Source organism: Salvia hispanica, chromosome 5 (assembly GCF_029641045.1).
Source record: "Salvia hispanica isolate PSC_SH4W2 chromosome 5, Shi_PSC_v1, whole genome shotgun sequence".
Classification (NCBI taxonomy): Eukaryota; Viridiplantae; Streptophyta; class Magnoliopsida; order Lamiales; family Lamiaceae; genus Salvia; species Salvia hispanica.
In genome coordinates, this window is record NC_142696.1 from 26,372,614 (window position 1) to 26,395,815 (window position 23,202).

Below are 23,202 nucleotides of genomic sequence, written 5' to 3' on the forward strand. Positions count from 1 at the left end.
ATTTTACCGGATAATTCGGGTTTGACCCGTGGGTTTTGGGCTAGATTGACATCCCTAGCTGCAACGAATAAGACGAAGCCGTTTTATGTTTGAGAACGACACGCCAATCCAAGAGCACTATTGGGGCGTATCTCATCTTGCGGAAAGAAGACTTCTCGACCTGTCTACGGTTTATAGTCTCTTTTTTGTATTTTCGTTTCAGTTTATTTCCTTTTAATTTCTCCATTCTTCATTGGGGTGTAGTACGCCCGACAAGTGTTTATCGTATTACAGTAATTTCAACCAATAGAAAAGCGCACTTAAAGATGGTACTGAGGGAGTATAAATAAGAAGATGGGTTGAACCGCTCAGGGCGCGAACCACCATTGTCCATATATAGATGTCCAGGTTTGGCTTGGCTGTACACATTTAATTACTTGGAGAAACGGTAAAGTAGTTACAGTGTACAATTAGTATTTAGAAGAAATTTTAGTTTCAAATCAGTCAAATAGCGTGAAACTCGTAGCATTTAATTTATTTACGAAATTGAGACATAAACATGCATTTAAACTCTCTAATTAACACAATTAATCTCGGAATAATGTAAAAATAGTCTCCAAAGACCAAAACATGTTTTAGATTCGATTATGTGTAAATGGCTGTATTAAAGTAAGTACTACAAATAGATATCCCCTTTAAAATATTGCATAGTAATTTGTAAAAGGCCCGACGAGTGATCCAGAAATAAAATTACTACCAAAGCAAGATTACTCTAATTACGTCCGAAACGGTATAGAAAACGTAAATGACAGAAAACAAAAACATGATGATGATGATGATCTTTTGATCCCTAATGAAACACAAAAATGATAGACGTAACTTTCATGTCTAACAATCTTCAACAGCCACTGCATCTTTTGCAGAAAACTTCAAGCTAGCCCAGGTTCTGAATTATTACCTTCCTTTGGAGATTTGAGGTACCACTTTCTCAGGCGAGCCGAAGCTTTTAGTACCTCTTCGTCCCAGTTCGTCCTCCACATCATGAACGACAGCGCGATTGTCTCCGTGATGACACCGCACAGCATTCCAATCCACAGGCCCTGCGTCAACAGAAGTCGATTTATTTTCTCTCCCAAGAAAGCAATTTCTCCTTCACTTTTGAACAAACAAGTTTGATGGTGATTACCTTTACTTGGAGACTAGTGACATATCCAAGCACCAGCCCAACTGGTAATCCAATTATATAGAAGCACACCACATTGATGATTGCTACCGTCGACTGCATGCCTGCTCCAACTGCGACGCCTGATGCACATACATACATAACAACTGGTGTTCACTACGCAAGAAAAGACTAACTGCAATGGTATGGAAGACGAAATCAACAAAATTGGAAACACAAAAAGAACCTGAGAACACAGGATATATGCTGTTGAACAACACGGAGAAAGCAAGGAGAACCGCAAGATCCGATACAGCCTCAGCAACCGCAACTTCTTGGGTGAATAGGTACCCAAGTTGACTGCCAAAGACTAAGCACAGGATCCATACAACTACACCTATGACAACTGAGGTACCGAGAAGGACTTTGATTGCAAATCTTACGGCATTAGCATCTCCTCTTCCCAGCTCATTAGCAACCCTCACACTGCACATAAAATATAACCAGGGAACAAGTTTTCAGACAGGGGAGTGGCGTGATAAAAAGACTTCGCACTGAACCATAAGTTAACGCGTACCATGCAGCGCCAAGAATGCCCAAGCATATCATGAACTCCCATCCGTTGATGTTGAGGCTGCAAATCTCTGGTTTTAGTTTCCATCGTTGTAATATAGTCCAAAACAAGACATTTACTGAATCGAACACTCACCAAATAGAGAAGGCAGAAATGGCAACTTCAGCATTCTTCATGTACCCTGCTACCAAGACTAGAATGGCGTAGTACCATAGCTCAAGGCTGTAAAAATAACCGAAAAAGTGTCATTAAGTCGGTCACTGAACAATGACAACGATGTCCTCTCACTTCTATGAACCACTTTTCTTAGGGAAATGATGTTATATGCACACAACTTCAAGTCTTCCGACTCTCAACTAAATTAACTGTACTTCAAAAATAGAAAGAATTGAGCAGTAAACATAAAAGGAAGATGTGTTTGTATTCCCACTATAATTCATTAGTTCTAACTACGAGTAAATATTTTCATCTAAATTGCATGGAACGTGTCAAACTTCAGGAACTTGCATCTCCAAACAAACAATTGAACACAATTATTTTAGGGAGAAAGGACGTACCAAACCATCAGGCCAGAGGCTATTGAAAGTTTCACCACAGGGAATATGTCCTTAAATGCAGCCATCGAGAAACCTGTCCAAGACTCAGGGCACCATCCACCGAATATGTAGATGAACTCTCCAGTAATCGTGACCCACTGAGACATGTTTAGTGCAAGCATAGCACCCCCGACCCCCCATTCGAGAATGTAGACGAATAGATATGATAGAGGGAAGTGGACTATGAATTGTAGAACCGACAGGTAAGCTATGATCCTGTTCTTTTGCTGTGCTTGCAGATACATTTGAATTGTCAATGCAAACACAATGGCATAGTTGAAGGGGATAAACCATAGTGAAATATATCCGGCAGACACTGCAATATCATCCTCCTGACCAAGTAGCCTAAAGATAGGAGTTCCGAAGAGAAAGAGAGGCAATAATATAGTCATTGAGAGAAGATCCACGATCCACGACCGTTGCAAGAAAATTCCCATCATGTGGTACTGCTTCGCCCCGTATGCTTGCCCACAGAGAGTCTCAGTTGCACTTGACATTCCTATCTGCAGCACAACTAAAGAGTGAAAAACACAACCAATAACACCAGCAAAGATGTGATTATGAAGGAGCACACAGTTCTAGTATCAAATAAAGATTTTGGAATCACAGAACAGTCAATTTTACTAATGAGGATTGGCCTAAATAGATTAAGATTGATTGGAAATGTGGGATATCCTAAGCCCTTGATAATATTTACAAAAACACTGAATCATGCACATTATCAATCTTGAATAGTAGAATTAGTAACCACATACTATATGTTGATCATAAACAGAGATGCAAAGGGTGCATTACCAGAATCCCATTTACGAATCGCACGAGCAAGGTCTGAACAAGGGCGTATCCAGCAAGATCGACCGAGCTTATGTGGCCGATAAACGACTGCGTGACTACAATTGTACCAAAAGAAGAAACTCGAGAAATAACACTGGGGAATGCAACCCTCCATATTTTCTTGGACTCCACATAAACTTTCTCCTTCAAATCAACCTCCGGCTCATTTCCGGAGCTCAACAGGCGCTCTTGCAAACCGTCACCGTTCATGGCTCTGTCACACTAATCAAATCCACAAAATTTATTCAATTGCTGGAACAAGTTGAATCCTATCTAATAAGCTGAAACTACATATCAATATACAGATTCCGTTAGTTTAGTTCTCCAACCAAGAATCCACAAATCAAACATCTATATATCTATCAATATAAAGATAACATTTTTACAATATTCAAATGCTTGATAAATCTCTTTAATAGCATACACAAACAACATAGCAGCAGACATCATTTTTTAACAAGGGGTTTCTCTCAATCTCTATCTCAAGCATGAAAGTTGGGGATTTGCAATTAATAATAGGATAATACTTAGGTTTGGGGAAGATTGAAATACAAGAAGCAGAAATCAATTAAGAAACAAGCATAGAGAATAGCAGAAATTAAGAGAAGTATGCATCTTGAAGCGGTGAGCAAACCTGATAGAAGATGATTTGGTGGAATTCTTGAGCAAGAATGCGATACAAATGCACTCACCACAAAACGGTTAGGTACAGCTACTGGTCTTAGACTTTACAAGTCACAATAGTAATATTCTAAAATAAGATTGAAAACTTACTGTCATCTGCTCAGTTTTTACCTTAATAAATAAAGAAGAGAGTCGTGTGTTAATTTGACTAGGTGATGTACAGTTGTATACTATATTACTATTCATCAACTCTCAATTAATAACAATATTTTGTCTTGTAATATTAATTTGCAAGGTAGCTTTTTTAAATACGTGATGGATCAAAGATTCAAAACTAGTAGTATAAGATTCCTTCTCAATTTCCGCAGTTTATTTCCGACCTAAATCGATATAATTCCATTTAAGAAGGCTGTTTACGATTCACTAAATTTATAAAAGATTTAGATTCGAACCAAATAATAGTATATTTGAATGCAACTTTATACATTTTATTATAGCGATAAGATTAGTTAATAATAAATAGTCTATGATATGGACAGTTGCGAAGAAGATTGAAACACTCATGTTTTCTCACGTGACACAATTGAAGTTGATTTGGACTTTCAATAAATGTATCCATATAATCTAGGAGGTAAAAGTTTGGCTCACAATTTGAAAATTTGATTACTGTGGCGATTAAATTAATTCACAAATAGTAGGACGAGTAATAAATAATATGCGGATGTATTTTACTAGGAGTTTGAGTTTCCTTAATAATGTTTCATAAGCCACTTCAATAATAATTATATACTATTCCTTTATACTCATTTCATCCGTCATTCACGGTCTTATTTTATCTAGCCACGAATTTTAAGAAGTTTGACTTTATGAAAAAAAGGAGAAATAAGTTAGTAGAATGTGGACTCCACTTTTATATATTAACTAGTATCATACCCGTGCGATGCACGAACCAATTGGTTTTCTATATGTATTATTTTGAAACAGTGAGATCACATTATGAAATGAAAAACAATATAATTATATAACGTTCTAAATTAGAAAAGTATACAATAATAATTTATTTAAAACACTTTTTCACCTCTATTACTAAAAGGTCAACCACAAACATGTCGAATACACTTTATTGTTTAATAAAAGAAAACAAAAATTATTGATATATGCGATAGGGCATGATTAACATCTGCAAAACCAAGTTAAAATATCAATATTACATGTTTCAATTTATTTAATAAATTTATTATTAAAGAGAATTTTATGCTTTAGATACATAAATTTTATGTTTAATAATATAAATATTGTATGTATTCAGATTTTTTATATTTCACCACAATTTTGATTAAATTAGTGTATTCAATAATAATAATGGTGGGACATTTAAACTCAAAATACGATTTGGACATATGTTGAATTTTAGTATTTTCACATTAAAATAAAAACTTCTTTTTTTGTTTTTTTTTTTAAATTTTTATTCAAATTAAAGGAAGATTCTTTTCTTACATTTATACTCATTAATACATCTCTAAAATGTAAAATTGACGGTTGGGATTATTGAATTTAGTCTAATGTATGAAAATAATTACAACACTAATATGTCCCGTAATATTTTTGAGAATTTTGTATGCATGTTTATAACGATAGATTGAAATTATAGTATAGGAAAAACATTACAATTGAAAGAGATTTTGTTTATAAGACCAATTATTATTACTATTATCGGTCTAAACAACAAAAAATAATCAGTAAATACCTTCATGTTAGGCCCTTCCATGATTATGTGACGAAATTATGAATACATGTCATCAAAATAATCAATAAATATATATTAAAAGATATCTAAAAATCAACATTATCATCAACAACAAATATAATATGATAACATGCTAACCAAAACATAAAATTGCATAGAGTGATGGACGAATTACCGATAGCAAAAAATAATGAACTATCAAGCAAGTAAATGAACTAATCAAGAAATTAACCAATTATTATTCATATTGGTCTAAACACTGAAAAATAATTAATAGGAAATACCTTTATTTGGTCCTTCCATAACCATTAGCAACGATTATGTTATTAAACATAGAATATATATCATCAAAATAGTCTATATAATATTAAGAAAAGATACCAAAATTATAAAATCGTCAATAATAAATATATTATAATAACATAATAATCAAAAATAAAAATGCATAAAATGCTATGCGAATTAAGAATAGCAAAAAAAATACTACATATTGAATGGATAAATAGATAATTCCTTCAAAATGATTTTGAAGGTCTTGGCCAAAAATGCTACTACATTACAATACTCATTTTCTTTGTTTGGTGCCTTTTCTCAAACCTCCCGAGGCATACACACATATATATAATGTTTCAACTTTGAATCATGAAAAGAACATAAATGAAAATATAATGATAATAATGGAAATTAGAATGCACCATCCTCAACTTTTGTAACAGCTAAAAACTTTAAATTTTTATACTCATAATGATGAATTTGCCACCCACTTTCTCATGCATTAAAGATTGAAAATTTAATACTATAAAATTGTATTTGGGGTAAAATTGTAACAGTAGTAACTACTCGTAGTCTACTACTAAGAATTATTATTAGTTTTGATATAGTATTAAATAAAATTGTAACGTAGTAATTTATTATGTTTGAATTATATGCTTATTGTGCTTGAATTATATAGTGAGCTCAAAATTTATAAATATTCAAATTTATACCCAAAATTCATAGATATTCAAATCAAGGCCAAAACTCGCCTTTTATATAGTAGAATGATTATTAGTTTTGATATAGTATTAAATAAAATTGTAACGTAGTAATTTATTATGTTTGAATTATATGCTTATTGTGCTTGAATTATATAGTGAGCTCAAAATTTATAAATATTCAAATTTATACCCAAAATTCATAGATATTCAAATCAAGGCCAAAACTCGCCTTTTATATATGTATAGATGTTTCAATTAAATACTCCCTCCATCCCACAAGAATATACAATTTTGATTGAGCAAAGATTTTTAATACACAATTGGTAAAATAAGATAGAAATGGTAAAAAAAATAATTAAAGTATTATTAGTGGATATTTCCTGCAATGACAGCAAAAGAGAAGTTTGCACGCAGTGGCGGAGCCAGGAATTTTGTAGTGGGGGGTCCAAGAAGAAGAAAAATTTTAGCACCACTATTGATATATATAGGTATCTCTCGATGATTTTATCATCGAAATTAGTCGTAGAAAGACTCTTTTATATTTTGCCTTTTTCATCATTTAGAATTAGAAGATCTTAAAAATAAAGGAATGGTTTCATATACAGTATTTAGTACATAAGAAATAAATGAAAAAAAAATTACCTACTAATAAAATTAAGTTTTTCATAAGGAAAGCAATTGTTTAAGTGTACATATTAATTTTTTTTTATAAAACTATTAATTATATTAAAATAATAATAAAAGAAGTAATTTTATAAATGTATATTACAATATTTACAAGTTATAAAATAATATCCTTTCAAATTCACTTCTCTAAAAAATGAACTGAAATCGCTTACTAACACATTTGGCAAATATTCAAAAAAGGTAAGCCACGGGTGAGAATCAATCTCAGCACCTCTGCCACGACAATAATCTATAGCCTGCGCCAATTGCCAACCGAGCTACCAATCCATATGATTAATGTTTCTGAATATATATAATATAGTTAAAAGTCGAATGGTTGGGGGCCCAAGGCCCCCCCATGCCCCAGTGTAGCTCCGTCCCTGTTTGCACGGTTCTGAGTATTGCAAATAAGCAAATTGAAATGACTTTCCAATTTGACAAGGTATGACCTTACGTTTGCTTTGTTTTTTTTGTTTTTTTTTTTTTTATTTGCAAATAAGCAAATTGTGACAAGGTATGGCTCTACGTTTGTTTTGTTTTCTTTTTTTCTTTTATCTGAAACCTAATTTGCTCAATTTACTATTAGAAAGACTAGAGAGAATTGAAGACGTAAGAAAGACTAGAGAGAGTTGAAGACATATATATGAGAAATGCAACACGCAGTGATTCTTGAGAAGGGAAAAAGAAGAAGACCGTTGGTGCCGGCTGGATTAGTTAGTCAGTTGATAGAGGAGTTATCGTGTGTGATGCATAGCTAGCTTACATCACGTGTATAGTGTAGGTAGTATATATAAGTCTCAGCTCATACTTTGTATTCATTCGATCCATTTTGTGTTAATAAATAAAATCTCTCTTTCTATCTTGTTTCCATAGTTTAGTATGGAGTATATGTGTTGATGTTCAGTAGTTTCCACATTTTCCATAGCCGCAGTCAAAATTTGCTCTAGTTTCCCTAGTTGTCTGTGATGAATACTATGATACTTGTATTAAATAAGACATTATTTCAGGAATGGAGGGGGTACTACCTGTTATTCACATTATTAATTTTTTATCCGTCCTTTTATTCTTTCATTTCAAAAGTTAATTAGAAATCTATGTCCAAAAGGTTGCAATATAGTTGACAGCGCAGAGTTGTAGCACGGATTCAAATCCCACCACTCGTTGAGATATTTTTAATTTTTAATTCACAAATTCGATCGAGCTGATAGAATTCTGCTAAAAAAATAGGGTTGGTGCACGTGTAGTAAAAAAAATCTACCGCATCCGACTCCTTCATTTCAGTATAGATCGACTTAGGAATTAACGTGCCAAAAATTGTCCGTCCAAGGAGTGTATTTAATTCTGATTTATGCATGTAGCATAACTCCAAAAATCTTGTTGAATAGGAAGGGACACGCGCCTACGACATGCGTGCAAAAAACCTTTTCTTTCATAGGCATAGGTCCTTCATGTGAAGGGAGGGGAAAAACCTGTAGCCAATAACATTGCACACCCTGCAACACCGAGCCAATGAGTTCAGCTTTGCCCGTAAATGATAGATTTTTACCTCTCCACTTGTTGGTTGTCGAGGTAATCTTTTCAATCAACGGCGAGTAGCATAACATATTGAGTTTCTTGGACTCAAGGGGAACGCCCAAGTAAAAAAGTATTTTATTGGAAGGTTTTCATTTGGAAAACCAAAGACCCCTTTAATCCCGTCCAGGTCCCAACTTGTAATTTACCACACGTAAAAAGTTGGCATTTGTCATTATTGATCCAAGTTGGAATACCTTGAAAACTATAGCATTTTGTTGTCTTCAAGGATCCCCATGGACATAACATCGCCCCCACCAAAAAGCATATATAAGATCGTCAATAAACGCAGAATGAGTGATTTTCTCTTTAGTACAATTTGCATGGTAGTTGAAGTTGTTGTCGGCCATGCGGGTAGCAACAAGCAAGTGAGAGAGATACTCCATGCAAAAAATGAAGAGAGCTGGTGACATGGGGTCACCACCCTGACAGATACCCCACTTGCCGGGGGAAGAAACCATGTGGACTTCCGTTGATAACAATTGAGAACCGAGGTGTTGTAATGCATATCATCACCCAATAGATAAACTTTAGATGCAAGTTTAGCCCATTGAGAATTGCCCTAATGATGATGTCCAATCCATCGTGTCATAGGCCTTGCGAAGATAAATCTTGATAGTGCATCTCGGGGAGTTCTTATCTACATATACCCCACATCGATTCTTGAGCCTAATGGTTATTGTCCATGATGTTTCTCCCCAAAATATGAATGCCGATTGTGCTACATTAACTAGCTTGCTTAACAAAGGTAGCATCCTCATCGATAAAATCTGTAATGACCTTATAAATGACGTTGCAGCATGATATAGGCCTTAAGTCCCCAACTGTTGGGTTAATTTGTTGTCTTTGGTATCAAGCTCACCACTGTTGTATTAAGATTCTTGAGCAACTGTCCGGTGGTGAAAAATTCCTTGACTGAACCAATCATTTCATGACCTATTCTGCCTCATTGCTTCTTGAAGAAGGCTGATGAGTAACCATCAGGTCCAGGGGACTTCTCATTGCCTATATCAAAGAGGGTTTCCTTGATCTTTTCGTCGGTGACCACAAAAATCAAGTCTCCGCTGTCCTCTTCACTCACAATATTCCTTGTCTAATCACTTCCACGTCAATGGGCTCAGTTTCCTTCTTCGTTCCCATAGTGCTCCACAAAGTCTCAGATGATCTCTCCTTGGTCTCTCCTTGGTCCCTAACGATTGTGCCATCGTTCCCATAAAGGAAAGCTATATAATTCTATGAGTTATTTCTCTTGATAAGGGAATGGAAGAAAGAGGTATCCCAATCACTAAAAAGTGAGAACTTGAGTTTAGCTTTTTGTTCGAAATAGGCCCTTTCAGATTCAGCGAGGTATGTCACAGTTTTCCTTTGGCCTTTTATTTAATTCCTCAGTTCCACATTTGCGGTATCTATGCCCGTTTTCTTTTGTTGCTCTTCAAGCTTCTCTGCATTAAGTTATCTGCAATGTGGCGATCCCTTTTCCATATTACTGACAGACTCGTATTATGATCGTGTAAAGAATAAATATTTTTCAAATTATTAAAATCCCATCGCTTTTTTACAATGTATTGCACTCGACTCTATCGCACGTCTGAACCTCACACTAGTAATTATAATACAAAAGCTATATTTTTAATTCATTGGCTTCATCAGCAAACTATTATTTTGAGAATTTGTTGATGTGATTGGGCGGCAAATCGTGTCACGTTGTATGTGCATCCAAAGACATGATATCTAATATCTATATATGCTTTTCAATATTACATTTTACTTTATTTCCACATCAGCCTTTGATAATCATTACTAGTACATCGATATGTTATAAACTAGTAATGCATTTCAATTTTTACTGACTCAAACAAAGAAAAAAAATATAAAAATAAAAAGAGGTTCAGGTTCATACATTCTTATAAGGGATCCTTGAAATCAAGATCACATTAATTGAGAAACATGTATAAATCCATTAACCTTAACAAGGATTCTAATAACAATATTGAAACAAAAAAGAAGGATTCTAATAACAATATTAGAAAAAAAAAAAGAGAACGAATAATTTAATGAGATATTGGTTAGAACCATAAACTTTGACCAAAATTTAGTATTTGTCACAAAATTTAAAATTGCTTTAGAAAATCAGAAACTTCGCTAAGAAACATGTATAAATAAATTAATATCCTCAGTTAATTCTGTAAAGTAGTTGTGGTCCTATGTTGTGCTTCTAACCTCGACAGATATGGAAAGGAAGTCAGAGTAATGATCATCATCATTCCAAATCATCAATTAAACAACAATTAATTACCGTGGAATATCACTTACACTGAACCCTCAAACAACAGCTCTGTGATTATATTTGTGAATCAGATTTGACTGACTCTTTCATTGATTGATTTTAATACTAAAGGAAAAGGAGATTTGATTTGGTCTTTGAAGAGGTGAAGTTAGAATTCAACTTATTCATTTTCCGCCATTGTATCCCTTTTGAAAAACACACACAGAGAGGTAAGCCAATTGAATAAGTGAAAGGGAAAGCAGACAGAAACAGAAAGGTTACAACTTTCCCTTTTTCTCTCTTTTTTCTCAATGTGATTTGATGCCTTTGAGTACAGATAGACACTCTTGAATCACTAGTTGTTGCTGGAAAAAAAAATAGTACTACTAGAAAAGAGAGAGAGTGCAAAGCAAAGAAAAAAAAGATTCAAGATTTAGCTGGATTGATTAAACCACCACTTCATAATCGTCCTCGTTTCGGATTTTCAGGTACTGTCTGATTCTTCTCATTCTATAGTTTTTCAATTTGTGTAAGTTATTGATGCAATGCGACTGCTGTTTGTTATTTTTGGTGATTTGATCTGAATGTTATCGGGATTTTTGGCAGATACCTGTTTTTGAGTGAAGGTAGAAGAAAAATGGGTGTTGAATTGTTGGAGATTGGAGTTAATGTGAGAAAAGGTGCCATCTTTACAATCAGATCATGTTTTAGAACTGTTTGCAGACATCCATTTCTTGTGGGCATGCTGTGTTTCTTGATATTTCTGTACAGATCATCTCCTTTTACTTTTCACTTATTGCTATCTGCATCCCCAATCCTTGTATGCACTGCTGTTTTGCTTGGAACCCTTTTAAGTTTTGGGCAACCAAATATACCTGAAATCGAAGTCGACTCTGAGGCTCTGTCGATTAAGAGTGGTGCTTTGGGTGATGCTAGGAGCTATTTTGTTGATGAGTTTAATAGGTGGGGTGAAGCAAGAAAGTCGACTGTAGTTCATAGAGAGGAGGATTCGGATGACACTGCCCCGTTGATTGAGGAAAGATCACGGCAAAGTGAGGCAAGTGATGTTGAGGAGAGGGGAGGCAAGAGAGAGTTGGGTGAGTTGAGGTACAAGAAGAAAGATGAGTGGATTGAAGAGAGGCTTTACAATGGGGATGCAACGGTAAATGGTGAAGTTGTTGGATCAGATCACGAGAAATCAGAAGCGGATTCTTTTGATTCCGAGAAGGTGAATGTGGACTCTGTGGATTCGCCTCCCTCCTCACCTTGGGCACGAGTCAAGGAGCCGGAAGAGGAAGAAGAGGACAAGGAGCAAGATGAAGACGAGGAGGAGGGTTCAGATTCTGAGTCTGATTGTGCTGAGAGTTCCTCTCCGGATGCATCAATGGCTGACATAATGCCAATGCTTGATGAGCTCCATCCATTGCTGGACGAGGAGGGCGGCCCTCAAAATGCTCGTTTCTCCCGCAATAGCTCAGATATAGCATCGGATAAGTCACTAAAATCAAGTCATCAGTCCGATGATGAGTCTGAAAATCATGAGCGCTTGGATGCTGCTGATGATGAAAATGAAGACGGAGAAGATGAAGAAGAAGACGACCATGGAGACAAGGACGAGGAAACAAAATCCGCCATTACATGGACCGAGCAGGACCAGAAGAATCTCATGGACGTCGGATGCTCCGAGATTGAGAGAAACCAACGTTTGGAGAATCTGATTTTGAGGAGGAGAGCAAGGAAAAGCACAAGCTCGAGCTTCTTTGCAGAGAGGAACTTGATAGATTTGGAGAGTCCTGATCTCCCTTTCAACATTGCTCCCATTTCGACAAGACGACAAAATCCGTTCGATCTCCCTCAAGATTCTTGTGATGATACAGGGCTGCCTCCCATTCCTGGTTCAGCTCCTTCTGTTATGTTACAGAGGAGTAACCCTTTCGATATTCCTTATGACTCAAGCGAGGAGAAGCCTGACCTTAACGGAGATGTGTTTCAAGAGGAGTTCTCATCCCAACCCAGAGAGCCATTTTTCCGGAGACATGAGAGCTTCAGTGTCAGAACTTCATTGTTTGCACCTAAGAGGCAAGATGTCAAGATGAGGCCTTACTTTGTTCCAGAGAGAACAATCTCAGAAGAATCGAGCAGTTATCTGTTTCAGAGACAGTCAAGTGGACTTAGTGACTCGAAGGCGAGCTCCATTCCTGAAACTGAATCAATTACTTCAGTTGAGGATATGGAGGACAACAAGCTTCCTAAAACAGACCATCTGCCGGAAAGAGAGGTTGTTGAACAATCAAGAGACGTCATTGAGGAGGCTCCTTCTTGCAGTCCAAAGCTGATTACCCTACACGAGGTAGATTCCGAAGAAATGGTCTTCAAAATGGAGAGTGTTTCCGAGCATATTGGACATGGAAGTCAATCTTCGGCAGATGATTGTCTAGAGTTTGACCACGTCGAGAAGAGAGATGATCATGTCGGCGAATCTCATTTGGTAGATGTTACAGAATGCTTCGAGCTAGGAAGGGCATCCCAATACGCGGAAGGTCAGGGACATTCGAGCTCCTCATCACTTTCAGAAGTGAGTGAGAGGGTCTTCATTGATAAAGGAAGTGAAGGGCTATCAATGGTGGAGGGAAACAGAGATGTCGAAGAACCAAGCATGTCGAACCGAACTTCTGTATTAAGTAATGATCCGAATATCACAAGTTTATTGGCTATCGAGCTAACACAACGGGTGCCTGTATATGATTCTAGCCCCCAAGGACTCCGTGAGAGTTTGACATGCTCCTCTGTTTGTGATGTGCTTCCGGCAGGGGTTGAATCGGAAGGGAGTTATTTGGAAATCGAGACAAACACTGAGATGTTACCTGAATCTTCAGTGTCCCAATCAGCAGCAGCTGATTCCAGGGCAGTTAATTTCTTTGATATAAAAGATCATGACAATGTGAACACTGATTTAAGTCTAAATTCTGCATCTACTTCCTCTGCTTCTGATGCAATGGACAAACATATATTGGATGAAGTCTCTGTCTCCTTTGATGATAAAAATATTCATGGCATAGTTGAAGTCAGTGAGACACAGCTTGACGGTCTACCAACAACAGAAAGTTCAAATTCTGTCGATTCCGATGCTGATAATCAACATGAAACTAATGAAAAGTTAATCTCTATGCTCTCATCTGAAGGAAATACATCTCTCTTTTACGAGAGTGCAATACAGGAGCTAGATTACAACCATCTCAATGAAGTGCAAGTAAGTTATACTGTTTTTCTTTATTCTCTTGTTTCTTAATTGTACTCCCTTTGTCCCAAGGTAGATGTCACATGTGGGTAATGGTACAGAATTTTATGAAATGTTATTTTATGTGTTAAGAGGTGTGAGAAAATATATTTTTATATATTACTGTAAGAGGGAACTTTTTCTAAAAATAGAAAATGTGACATCCTTTATGGAACAAAGTGAAAAGGAAAGTGTGAGATACGGAAAGTGTGACATCCTAAACCCTAAACATCTACCTTGAGATGGAGTATAGTTTTCTGTTTGAGCTGAGATACGGAGAGTTATGAAATATATTGTCTAAAGAATGTCTTCCCTCTAAATTGGTTGGGCTTCATATTCTGTTTTTTCAGTTTTGCGATATCAACATAACTATGCTCAGATCTAGAAGTTAACGGACAATCTCTTGGATAACAAAATGCAGGCATCGAACACCCAAGTTGAGACATCTTCGGATTATCAAAGTACACATGATGATTTGAACATGCCCGAGGTCCAAGAGCTTGATCACTACATCAACTCTCCATCAAGTCCTAAATTTGTTTCTATTCTGCAAAGTGCTATGGGGACAAATAGTTATCGTTTTCATTTGCAGACAGTGGTGGAAGAAGTTGATGAGATTAAGGAAATTGATGAAGGGCTTTTGTGCGAGTTAGATAATGTTGGGGATTTTAGTATCGGACAGTTGGGATCTGGCACGAGTGAGTTTGAAAAGCGTGTAGAATCTGTTGCGGAAGAAAATTTGTCTTCAACGCAGCATGAGGTGAACATAACGGAACATGTTCCGCTTCCAGGGGAATTGAGGGAGCATATTGATGTGGATGAACAGGATGGAGAATTTACTTCAGAGATACAAGCAAGAAGAGCTGAAAATACCGAGGTCTCAAAGGTCAACGAAAATGACCCTGATTCTCCCCATCAGGAAACATCCAGCGATGATAAACAGTGCACAGAAAATGAATTCCTGCCCGCTAATTCGTCTGTGAATGACAATCACGAAGATGCTGTTTCTGGGATACAAGAAATGGAAGTGCAGTCTGTAAAAAATGTCTGTGTTGTTGCCACCAAGGCTGAATTGGCATCGGTAGGAACTCAAGTCATGGTGGAAGTTGCTGCGGTGCCATGTCAAGGTGAACTTGATACAGATGCCACTTCTGGGATGCCTGAAACAATCGAAAATATTGATCTAACCTTAAAACAAACCAGTTCTAAAGATCGTGTTGTTTTGGATCCACCCGAAGATGAGATTCAGAATCATGAAGATAGTGTTTCTGCAATACCTGAATCTGAAGCGCTATCTGTAGGTGATGTTGATGCTGCTCCTACGCGAGCTGAATCCATGTCTATGGAAACCAAGATCACGGTTGGAGCTGCTGAAGTATCCAGCTCTAGTACAGTCGAAGATATTGAACTGGCATTTAAGCAAATGAGTTCTGAAGAGCCTCGAGTCTTGGAGTCTGTTTATGCGGATACCCCTTCTCTGATTTCTGTACTTGAAGCCTCTAAAATTAAAGATGATGATATTGAGTCCATGAAAATCAGTTCTATGGAGATCGAGAAGCAAGTTCTGGAAGTTGAAATTCCCGACTATGAAGATAGACCTGAGCAGGAAGTCTTTTTGGCAGAAGACGTTCCCAAGCATACTGAATTGGCTTCTGTGGAAACTGAAGTCGTCGTGGCAAGTGTTGACACATTCAGTCAAGATCGGATCCCTATAGAGGAAGCTTGCGTATTCAGAGAAATTGAAGCTAGTACAGTTGAAGAGATGGATCTGGCATTTGAGCAGATCACGTCCAAGGCGATAACGGTTGATTTGAAGCCAGTATATTCGGATTCCACTTCTGGGATGCCTGAAATCAAAGCTAACTCAGTTGAAGCTATTCATCAGGCATTCCATCACACAGGTTCCAGCGAGATCAAGGATCATGATATTGGGGAAACAATAACTGAAAAAACAGTACCATATGGGGATGCAAGTGAGCCAGTATCCAGTAATCAGGCGTCACTTGATGAAGTTGGACCGTGTGATGATGCTGAAGTGAATCATAAGAAAACAGTTGATAGCAAAACACCTGTAGTTGATCGCGCTCTGCCACTTGTTGAATCTAAAGAAACGCAAGGAGCCTCTTCCGAACTGCATGTTGCTGAAGATGTTTCGGATGGTGAAACGAGTGTACAGCTGGAGCTAAAGTCAGATGATCAATCAGTTGAAGTCAAGGCTGATGATAAGATAGGGCCTTCTGACAAGAAATCTTCTAGCATTAGCAGTGCCATTGAGGGTGAAAAGCCAAACCATGGCGACAAAGCAGTTAAAGACTCGGATTCTCCATCTTCTGGTAAAGGAAAAGGTAAGCTCTCTAGAAGCTCCAGTTCCTGTTCCAGCTCTAGCTCCGACTCAAGCTCGAGTGCTTCCGATAAAGAATAAGAGGCTAGATGGGCAAAAGAAAGTACTTCAGCTGTGTGTGCAATTCTTCGTTGCTCGATACCATGAGGTTCTTGGTTCTGCTAGCAAGACAATTTCTTCAAGAATGAGTTATTATTTGATTTTTTGAAATTTTGAGGGTTGGTTAGATTTTCTCTTTGGCCTTTTTTTTCCCGAATTTTAGTGCTTCTTGTGGGGGCAGTTTTGAGTTGAAATGTTGTCTTTAACTATCCTAACTAAGGATGTTCTGTAAAATATGTGCACACCTTAATGATTTGATTATAACCTAAGGGCAGGGGTTCGTTTTGTTACAATATGTGTGCTGTGTTTCAAATCTATGATGAATTTGATCAATAGTTGCTGCTGTTTTTTATCAGGCTTTACACATTACTATATCTCCAAGTAAGTTAAGTAGGAGGAAAAAGAGATTCAAATACATGATACCACATTATAGTTCCAATTACAGATATTCATGAATTACCACGGTTTATTGCCGTCACCTACAATTGAAATATAAACAAAACTAGGCATCCTACAAACAGTCCAACTTGTACATAAGCAACATTAAGGACAATGGTATGTTATTGCAAGCTTCCGTATCTCGAATCAGTGGATTAAGAGCAGTTTTTGTCATAACTTGCAAGACCCTGCAGCTCCGGGCCTTCGAGTAGGGGGTTGTTCTCAAAGCTGCAAACACAAAGGACCGGTCACCAAACTTTCAGAAAGGGATGCGAACTAAAACAAAGAATGTTTAAACACCATTGATCTTCTATACCTTCATTTTACTGATAAATTTCAAATCGTAGAGCTTAATGTTAATAATTTATTCATTAGCAGAAGTTCTAAATACTGAAGCATTTATTCATAACTGACTCTCTTTAGATGCAATATAATGTTGGGTCTAACAGTTAGAAGCTGTGGTGCTAAAGTAAAACAAGAAGATTAGGTGTATCAATATCATGTAAGGCAGCATAGAGGGGGGTGACACCAGATCGGCAGATCCTGATATATTCAGAAAAGTTGTTAAAATGAACTAACATAATTAAATAACAGATAAAATGATAAAAAGAGTTGAAATTGATAATGAAACAATGTTCAAGACTTGTACAACTTACTTATTTAAAGGGATGTGCTCAAATGGACCACTGGAAGGTATTGTGCCACACAAATTGTTATTGGAGACATCCCTACAAAACCAAAAACCAATAAGTATATCAGTAATGCTCTGACACCATATAGTTAGAACATACTCCAAAGAATTGAATACTAATCAAATTAGTAGTACTTACACAACTTTCAAGGTAGATATACCAGCAAGAGTCCTTGGGATTGGCCCACTTAGCTTATTATCATTAAGACGTCTGGGAGAGAAATGAAAGGTTATATCATAATGAAGTGTGAACTCGTTCACAAATTTATAAGGACGTTGCATAACATTGGATAGAGAAGTACAATAATAGTTTAATAAAGGAAAAATGTCAGCTTGAATCAAAGAAAGTTAAATATTCTTCACAAATCCGCAGACCAGTAAATGAAGCAAGCATTAAATGAGCACCTGAAGTCTTTTGGTTAAGAAGGTAAGTAAAATGTAAAATCAACCATCACCATCAATCTAAAATGAAAAATGTATATATATAACTGATAAGATACTAAGATAGTGAAGTAAGACTTACAGAAAGACGAGGGATTTCAGATTTCCCAGGGATGGAGGAATTTTCCCTGAGATATTATTGTTGTATAGATCCAAACTTATTAAGCTCTTCAACTCACCCAGCTCTACAGGAATTTCCCCTTGGATGTTATTTTTGTACAGCTCACTATATGTAAAGATCAGTAGTAATTAGGCTACAATAACAGAGACAGTAGGCTTTAAAACAAATGTAAAGATATTTTCATAAACACGGTTATGATGAAAGAAGGAAATACATTATAACCATAGATTATGGGCATGCATCTGATGCGCATCAACAGTTACTTGGGGTGGAGAGTATGTGCAGAAGAGTGGAAGTGGAGAGTAAATGCAGTTGCAGGAGGTTACAAGCTAGTGGAAGAGTGGCTCCTTAACGTAGATTTATTTGATAAATATATTAAGTAAATGGTTTGCATTTCCTTTGCTAGGATAGTATATAATCCCCAGATGATTGATTTGTTTAGTTTCCTTGTTTTGTCAAGAAAAAGATCCTTATAAGTGCAAAACATAGTATAGAATGTACACAACCTGTTAACTAGTCCTACCAAGTCAAACAAACTAAACAAGCAGAATTGGCACTTTTGAGCATTTTGTGTATTGAACGTCATTTGTAGCCTGGGGCCTTCTCTTGAAAGAGATAGTGTTTATTTCAATCATATTTCCGTTACTCCACATTTAAAAAGTGTTCGTCAAACTCCTATTGCTTATTTTCTCTAATAGCATAGTTATGCAGATTTAAGGACTAAAAGAATGAGTGTTACAGATACTCACAGATATTGGAGATATTCAAGTTTCCCAAGCTCAGGCACAAGATGACCAGACAAATTTGAATTGCCAAGATCCCTATCCAAGCGATAACCAAGTGTAAGTTTTGGGTCACAATCATCAGAATGCATATGAAAGAGTTCAAATATAATAAAAGAGACGAAAGTGAAAACACAAGCAACAAGAGAACAATATGCCACTGTCAGTCAGTTTCTGTATAATGTAACAGAAATGAAGGATTTAGCTCAGTTCAGGCTCTAATTAATCTCAGTAACTCCAAAACACTTCTTTGAATAATTTGGCAGTCCTATGTGAAATTTTGTCAATCTTTATGATTTCTCCAAATATTGGAAATATTTGAGACTATTAACTGATGGATTAATATTTTTAGTAAGAACGGACCCAATGAATAATACTATCAGTTGGAAAGACAAAATAGCATCAATAATCATGATGACTGCCTAGCTTCCAGATGCAAGCTCTCTTCAACGCAACACTAACCCAACCACATATTTATTATCAACCAGAAGAGGTACCCAACATAGTCCCTATTCTAAGACACAATAAATAGCTCAAAAATGTAATTTACCTCGAGTCTTTTACACCAAAGGCTAGTAAACCATGAGAGTTTTGTTTGCCCCTTACTAGAAACATACAATCAAATAACATATATTGTATTCAATCAACAGAATTAGTATTCCCTAAGAAACATTTAGACAAGTTTAGAAAATCTTGTAACCATGAACACACAAATTTTTGATGCCCTAAAACAAGATAAACTTTATCAAGCAAAACAAATAGGGGAAATTCTAAGTAGGAAATGACCATATCGAAACCACCCCTAGCATAAATAAATACGTAAGTGGAGGAATTCACTTTTAAGCTAGCGTTCTTCAATAAAAACCCCCAAAATTCAAAGTTTAGTCACTAAAACGAAACTAAAGCATAAATTGCAGCAACAACCAGCAGATTTCTCCATGTATTCCACAACGATTTTACTAATTCAAGAGCCAGACAACACAGAAGACTAATCCACCAAATAGTAATAAAAAAAAAAAAAAAAAGAGAACAAATTGAAGACAGAGGCAGAGACAGAGACATGGAACAGATGCATACACGCGAGTGACGCGGTTGTCCTGATTGCAGGTGATGTGGAACCAGGTGCAGGGGTTCACAAGGTTGGGATCCCAGCTCTGGAGCACGTTGCCCGGGTCGGTCAAGCTCCGGCGAAGCGCGTGGAGCGCGTCTCCCTCCGAATTTCCACGAGCTTTAGGCATGAGAAGAAGCACCACGGCTAAGGCCCAAAACAGCAGTAAACCTCTCGCCGCCATAGCTCTCTTTCAACTATGGTCTGTTTGTTTGATAGTAGATTTCTAGCGGAATCGTCTCCAATTTCGGGGATTCTCTCTCTGCAAAGTGATTGACTGATTGATTGACGTAACAAGGAAATTGCTAGTGGAGAATCGGTTTTGGAAATGGTAGAAAACAACAAGAAAAATTGCATTTTTTTTTTTTTTTTTAATCTTTTTGCCTTTTTAATTGAACAATTATTTTAGAGTGTCCACGGCACATCCCAACCACGAAAAAAACTTGTCCGCCTAGTCTTCACATCCATGGCTCAATCATAAAACTTGTCCAGCCAGCCACGCCACGCAACAACAACAAATCATATAATTTTATCAATTGTTGGTACTCCCTCCGTCCCAGAGAAGTTGACACACTTTTCTTTTTAGTTTGTCCCATAAAAGATGTCACATTTTCCTTATTGAATGTCACATTTTCCTTTTTGAAAAAAGTTCTCTCTCACATGAATATAAAAATTATATTTTTTCTCTCCATTTAACACACAAAACAAAACCTCCTAAAATCTCGTGCCATTTTCAAAGTATGCCAACTTCTCTGGGACGGAGGGAGTATGTTTTAATTGGATTAGAATAAAATTAATTGGACAAAAATAATTAAAAAACATAATTCAATCCTAAATATTTAGTCAACGAGAATTACAAAAAAAAGTAATCACGATGTGTTCGCTCCCTACGTGTCCATATATCTCTTCAATCATATCGGCCTGGAGCTGGAGATGTTCTATTTCCTTGCGTATATCAAGGAAAACATAGAGCAAGTATTCAGCAGTACAACCCATTTGCAGAGGGGCGGTGGTGATGAGGCTCGTTTCATGCATGTGTTCCGTGGAAAAACTGCACTCAAATCCATGAACTAACGTCTGTTTTTGAGCTAGGTGTTTGTGAAAACCGCCATTTTCAAAAGAAAGAGCAAATCAGTTGGGCGGATGCACGAATCAAGAAAAGAAGGCAAAAACTATGGCATTAAGTTGATCAAGTTAAAAATCAAACAGAGCCAGCTCATTGGGAGATAGAGCTAAAGACCCCACCACCAAATGTGAAGGGTAGGAACGACATTTCGGAGAGGATGACGATCGTATGAAATTGAATCCATGTGACCAGGGAATTCGGATGTCGCTGATCAATCACGCTGGAGGAATGAATCATGGCTGATCAATTGCAATGGAGGAATAAATCGTGATTAATGAATCAGAAAATATCGCACTGGAGGAACAAATCGTGGATGATCAATCGCATTGGACGATTCACGATAAAGACGATAAGAAATCTGAAATAAAGTGAGATGAATAATTTAGGAATCATGCAATTTACAATGAAGAACAAATCTGGACGATTCATGATGAAGAACAAATTTTAAATTTCATATTTTTGGAAGAAATCGTAAGCTGAATTTGTTTCAGATCATACAAATTGCGCAGAAGACAATTCACGTTGATACATTTGAGATATCGAATTCCCAAAATGCCCTTGAACAAGTGTTTTTCATAAAAATATGAAAGTTTGTTTAAGCCATAGGATTAATTTAGAGTACCAAGATGTATGGCTGAGATTTATTCTCTAGTTATATACTTAAAATTAGTTACACTCTCTATGTATATATAAAATTTTCTTCTCTAAATCGCTACATCCTGTATTCTAAATCCCACTAATAACCCATCTATAAGTGTCATAAACTCATAATCATAGTGATTTGATGGTAATGGTGTGTGCGTGAGTAGTTAACAATAACATAGTGGATTAGATATAAATTATAATGTTTGATTAAAAAGACACCAAGGCATTCCCTTTTTCGAAGTCAAATCCTACCATCAATAATAGTGGGTGGTTATTAAAAATTGTATGATGTGGAAGGTTCCTCAGTCCAATGCACTCTACTTCATCACATCAACTCCTTTTTATGTACCGATTCTTTCAATCTTAACCAGCTATGCTCCACTGAGATTAGCAATCTTACTCAGTCATAAATGATGGCTTAGTAAGTGATCAATGAATATTAATATTCCAATGTGGTGGAATTAAATATTTATGATACTATAAATTATTTTGAGGGGTTGATTTGCAAATATAATCCAGGTCATGAAGTTTTATTGGATATTTACCCATTACTAACAAAAAAATAGCTTATTGGGCTCAAGGTAGCCAAGCCCATAAATATTTTGATGATGTTGCAACTTCTTTGGCTTTTTTTATCTTGGCTTTAGCTTTATCTCTTCTAATAGGACGTTGTAACGTTGAAGAACCACTCTCACGAGTGGAGTTGATTTGAGGTCACGAGTGGAGTTGATTTGAGGTCTTACATCCTCACTAGGTCACGACCTCTTTGAGTTTCCACGACTTTATTCAAGACTATCTTCATCTGGCTGGAAACGCGTTGAATTGGTGCTGTTCAATTTCAATTTTGTGTCTCATCACCTCCTCAAACACCCTATGGTGAGTAAACTTGCTCTTACCATACAATTGTTGAGCGATTTTCTCAATGCCCTCTTTAGACTGGTCACTCGTAGCTCATCGTGTGCATGTTTGTATGCACCAATCCACTGGGAGACATTTTTATTTAGTCGTTTGTAGCACTGTCTCAATAACTCCGAATGATAAGGATCCATGTATTTTATGATCCATTTCCCAAGAATTTACTCATTGATGATTCTTGATCTAACTATTTTTGTGAGGCTATTTTCAATTTCTCAACA

At 36.5% G+C, this 23,202-nt stretch overlaps 3 protein-coding genes across 3 annotated transcripts; 1 reads left to right on the top strand and 2 right to left on the bottom strand.

The window, feature by feature from the left end:
• Positions 1-713: 713 nt before the first annotated feature.
• On the bottom strand, positions 714-3,922 carry LOC125188817 (protein DETOXIFICATION 24-like). The gene is made up of 8 exons (XM_048085877.2): positions 3,780-3,922; positions 3,107-3,367; positions 2,273-2,814; positions 1,851-1,937; positions 1,719-1,775; positions 1,389-1,627; positions 1,166-1,284; positions 714-1,079 (listed from the first exon to the last, which is right to left on the bottom strand). The coding sequence occupies exons 2-8, from the start codon at positions 3,353-3,355 to the stop codon at positions 909-911; spliced, it is 1,464 nt and encodes a 487-aa protein (XP_047941834.1). The 5' UTR covers positions 3,356-3,367; positions 3,780-3,922; the 3' UTR covers positions 714-908.
• A 7,104-nt stretch (positions 3,923-11,026) lies between these two features.
• On the top strand, positions 11,027-17,007 carry LOC125187899 (uncharacterized). The gene is made up of 3 exons (XM_048084548.2): positions 11,027-11,485; positions 11,604-14,247; positions 14,696-17,007. Exons 2-3 carry the CDS (start codon positions 11,635-11,637, stop codon positions 16,694-16,696), a joined length of 4,614 nt encoding a protein of 1,537 aa, XP_047940505.2. The 5' UTR covers positions 11,027-11,485; positions 11,604-11,634; the 3' UTR covers positions 16,697-17,007.
• Positions 17,008-17,105: 98 nt separating this feature from the next.
• LOC125187900 (leucine-rich repeat protein 1-like) lies at positions 17,106-20,621 on the bottom strand. The gene is made up of 6 exons (XM_048084549.2): positions 20,265-20,621; positions 19,155-19,226; positions 18,367-18,510; positions 17,983-18,054; positions 17,809-17,880; positions 17,106-17,380 (listed from the first exon to the last, which is right to left on the bottom strand). The coding sequence occupies exons 1-6, from the start codon at positions 20,477-20,479 to the stop codon at positions 17,308-17,310; spliced, it is 648 nt and encodes a 215-aa protein (XP_047940506.1). The 5' UTR covers positions 20,480-20,621; the 3' UTR covers positions 17,106-17,307.
• Positions 20,622-23,202: the final 2,581 nt, after the last annotated feature.

What these genes read in the sequence shown, in the direction of transcription:
- LOC125188817 (XM_048085877.2), bottom strand. Translation starts at nt 3,355, where the DNA reads ATGAACGGTGACGGTTTGCAAGAGCGCCTGTTGAGCTCCGGAAATGAG. An exon ending in GATTCGTAAATGGGATTCTG is followed by an intron (nt 2,815 to 3,106) that starts GTAATGCACCCT and finishes GTTGTGCTGCAG; the next exon opens with ATAGGAATGTCAAGTGCAAC. An exon ending in GCCTCTGGCCTGATGGTTTG is followed by an intron (nt 1,938 to 2,272) that starts GTACGTCCTTTC and finishes TTATTTTTACAG; the next exon opens with CCTTGAGCTATGGTACTACG.
- LOC125187899 (XM_048084548.2), top strand. Translation starts at nt 11,635, where the DNA reads ATGGGTGTTGAATTGTTGGAGATTGGAGTTAATGTGAGAAAAGGTGCC. An exon ending in ACCATCTCAATGAAGTGCAA is followed by an intron (nt 14,248 to 14,695) that starts GTAAGTTATACT and finishes AACAAAATGCAG; the next exon opens with GCATCGAACACCCAAGTTGA.
- LOC125187900 (XM_048084549.2), bottom strand. Translation starts at nt 20,479, where the DNA reads ATGGCGGCGAGAGGTTTACTGCTGTTTTGGGCCTTAGCCGTGGTGCTT. An exon ending in ATATCTACCTTGAAAGTTGT is followed by an intron (nt 17,881 to 17,982) that starts GTAAGTACTACT and finishes TTGGTTTTGTAG; the next exon opens with GGATGTCTCCAATAACAATT. An exon ending in GAGCACATCCCTTTAAATAA is followed by an intron (nt 17,381 to 17,808) that starts GTAAGTTGTACA and finishes TTGTGTTTGCAG; the next exon opens with CTTTGAGAACAACCCCCTAC.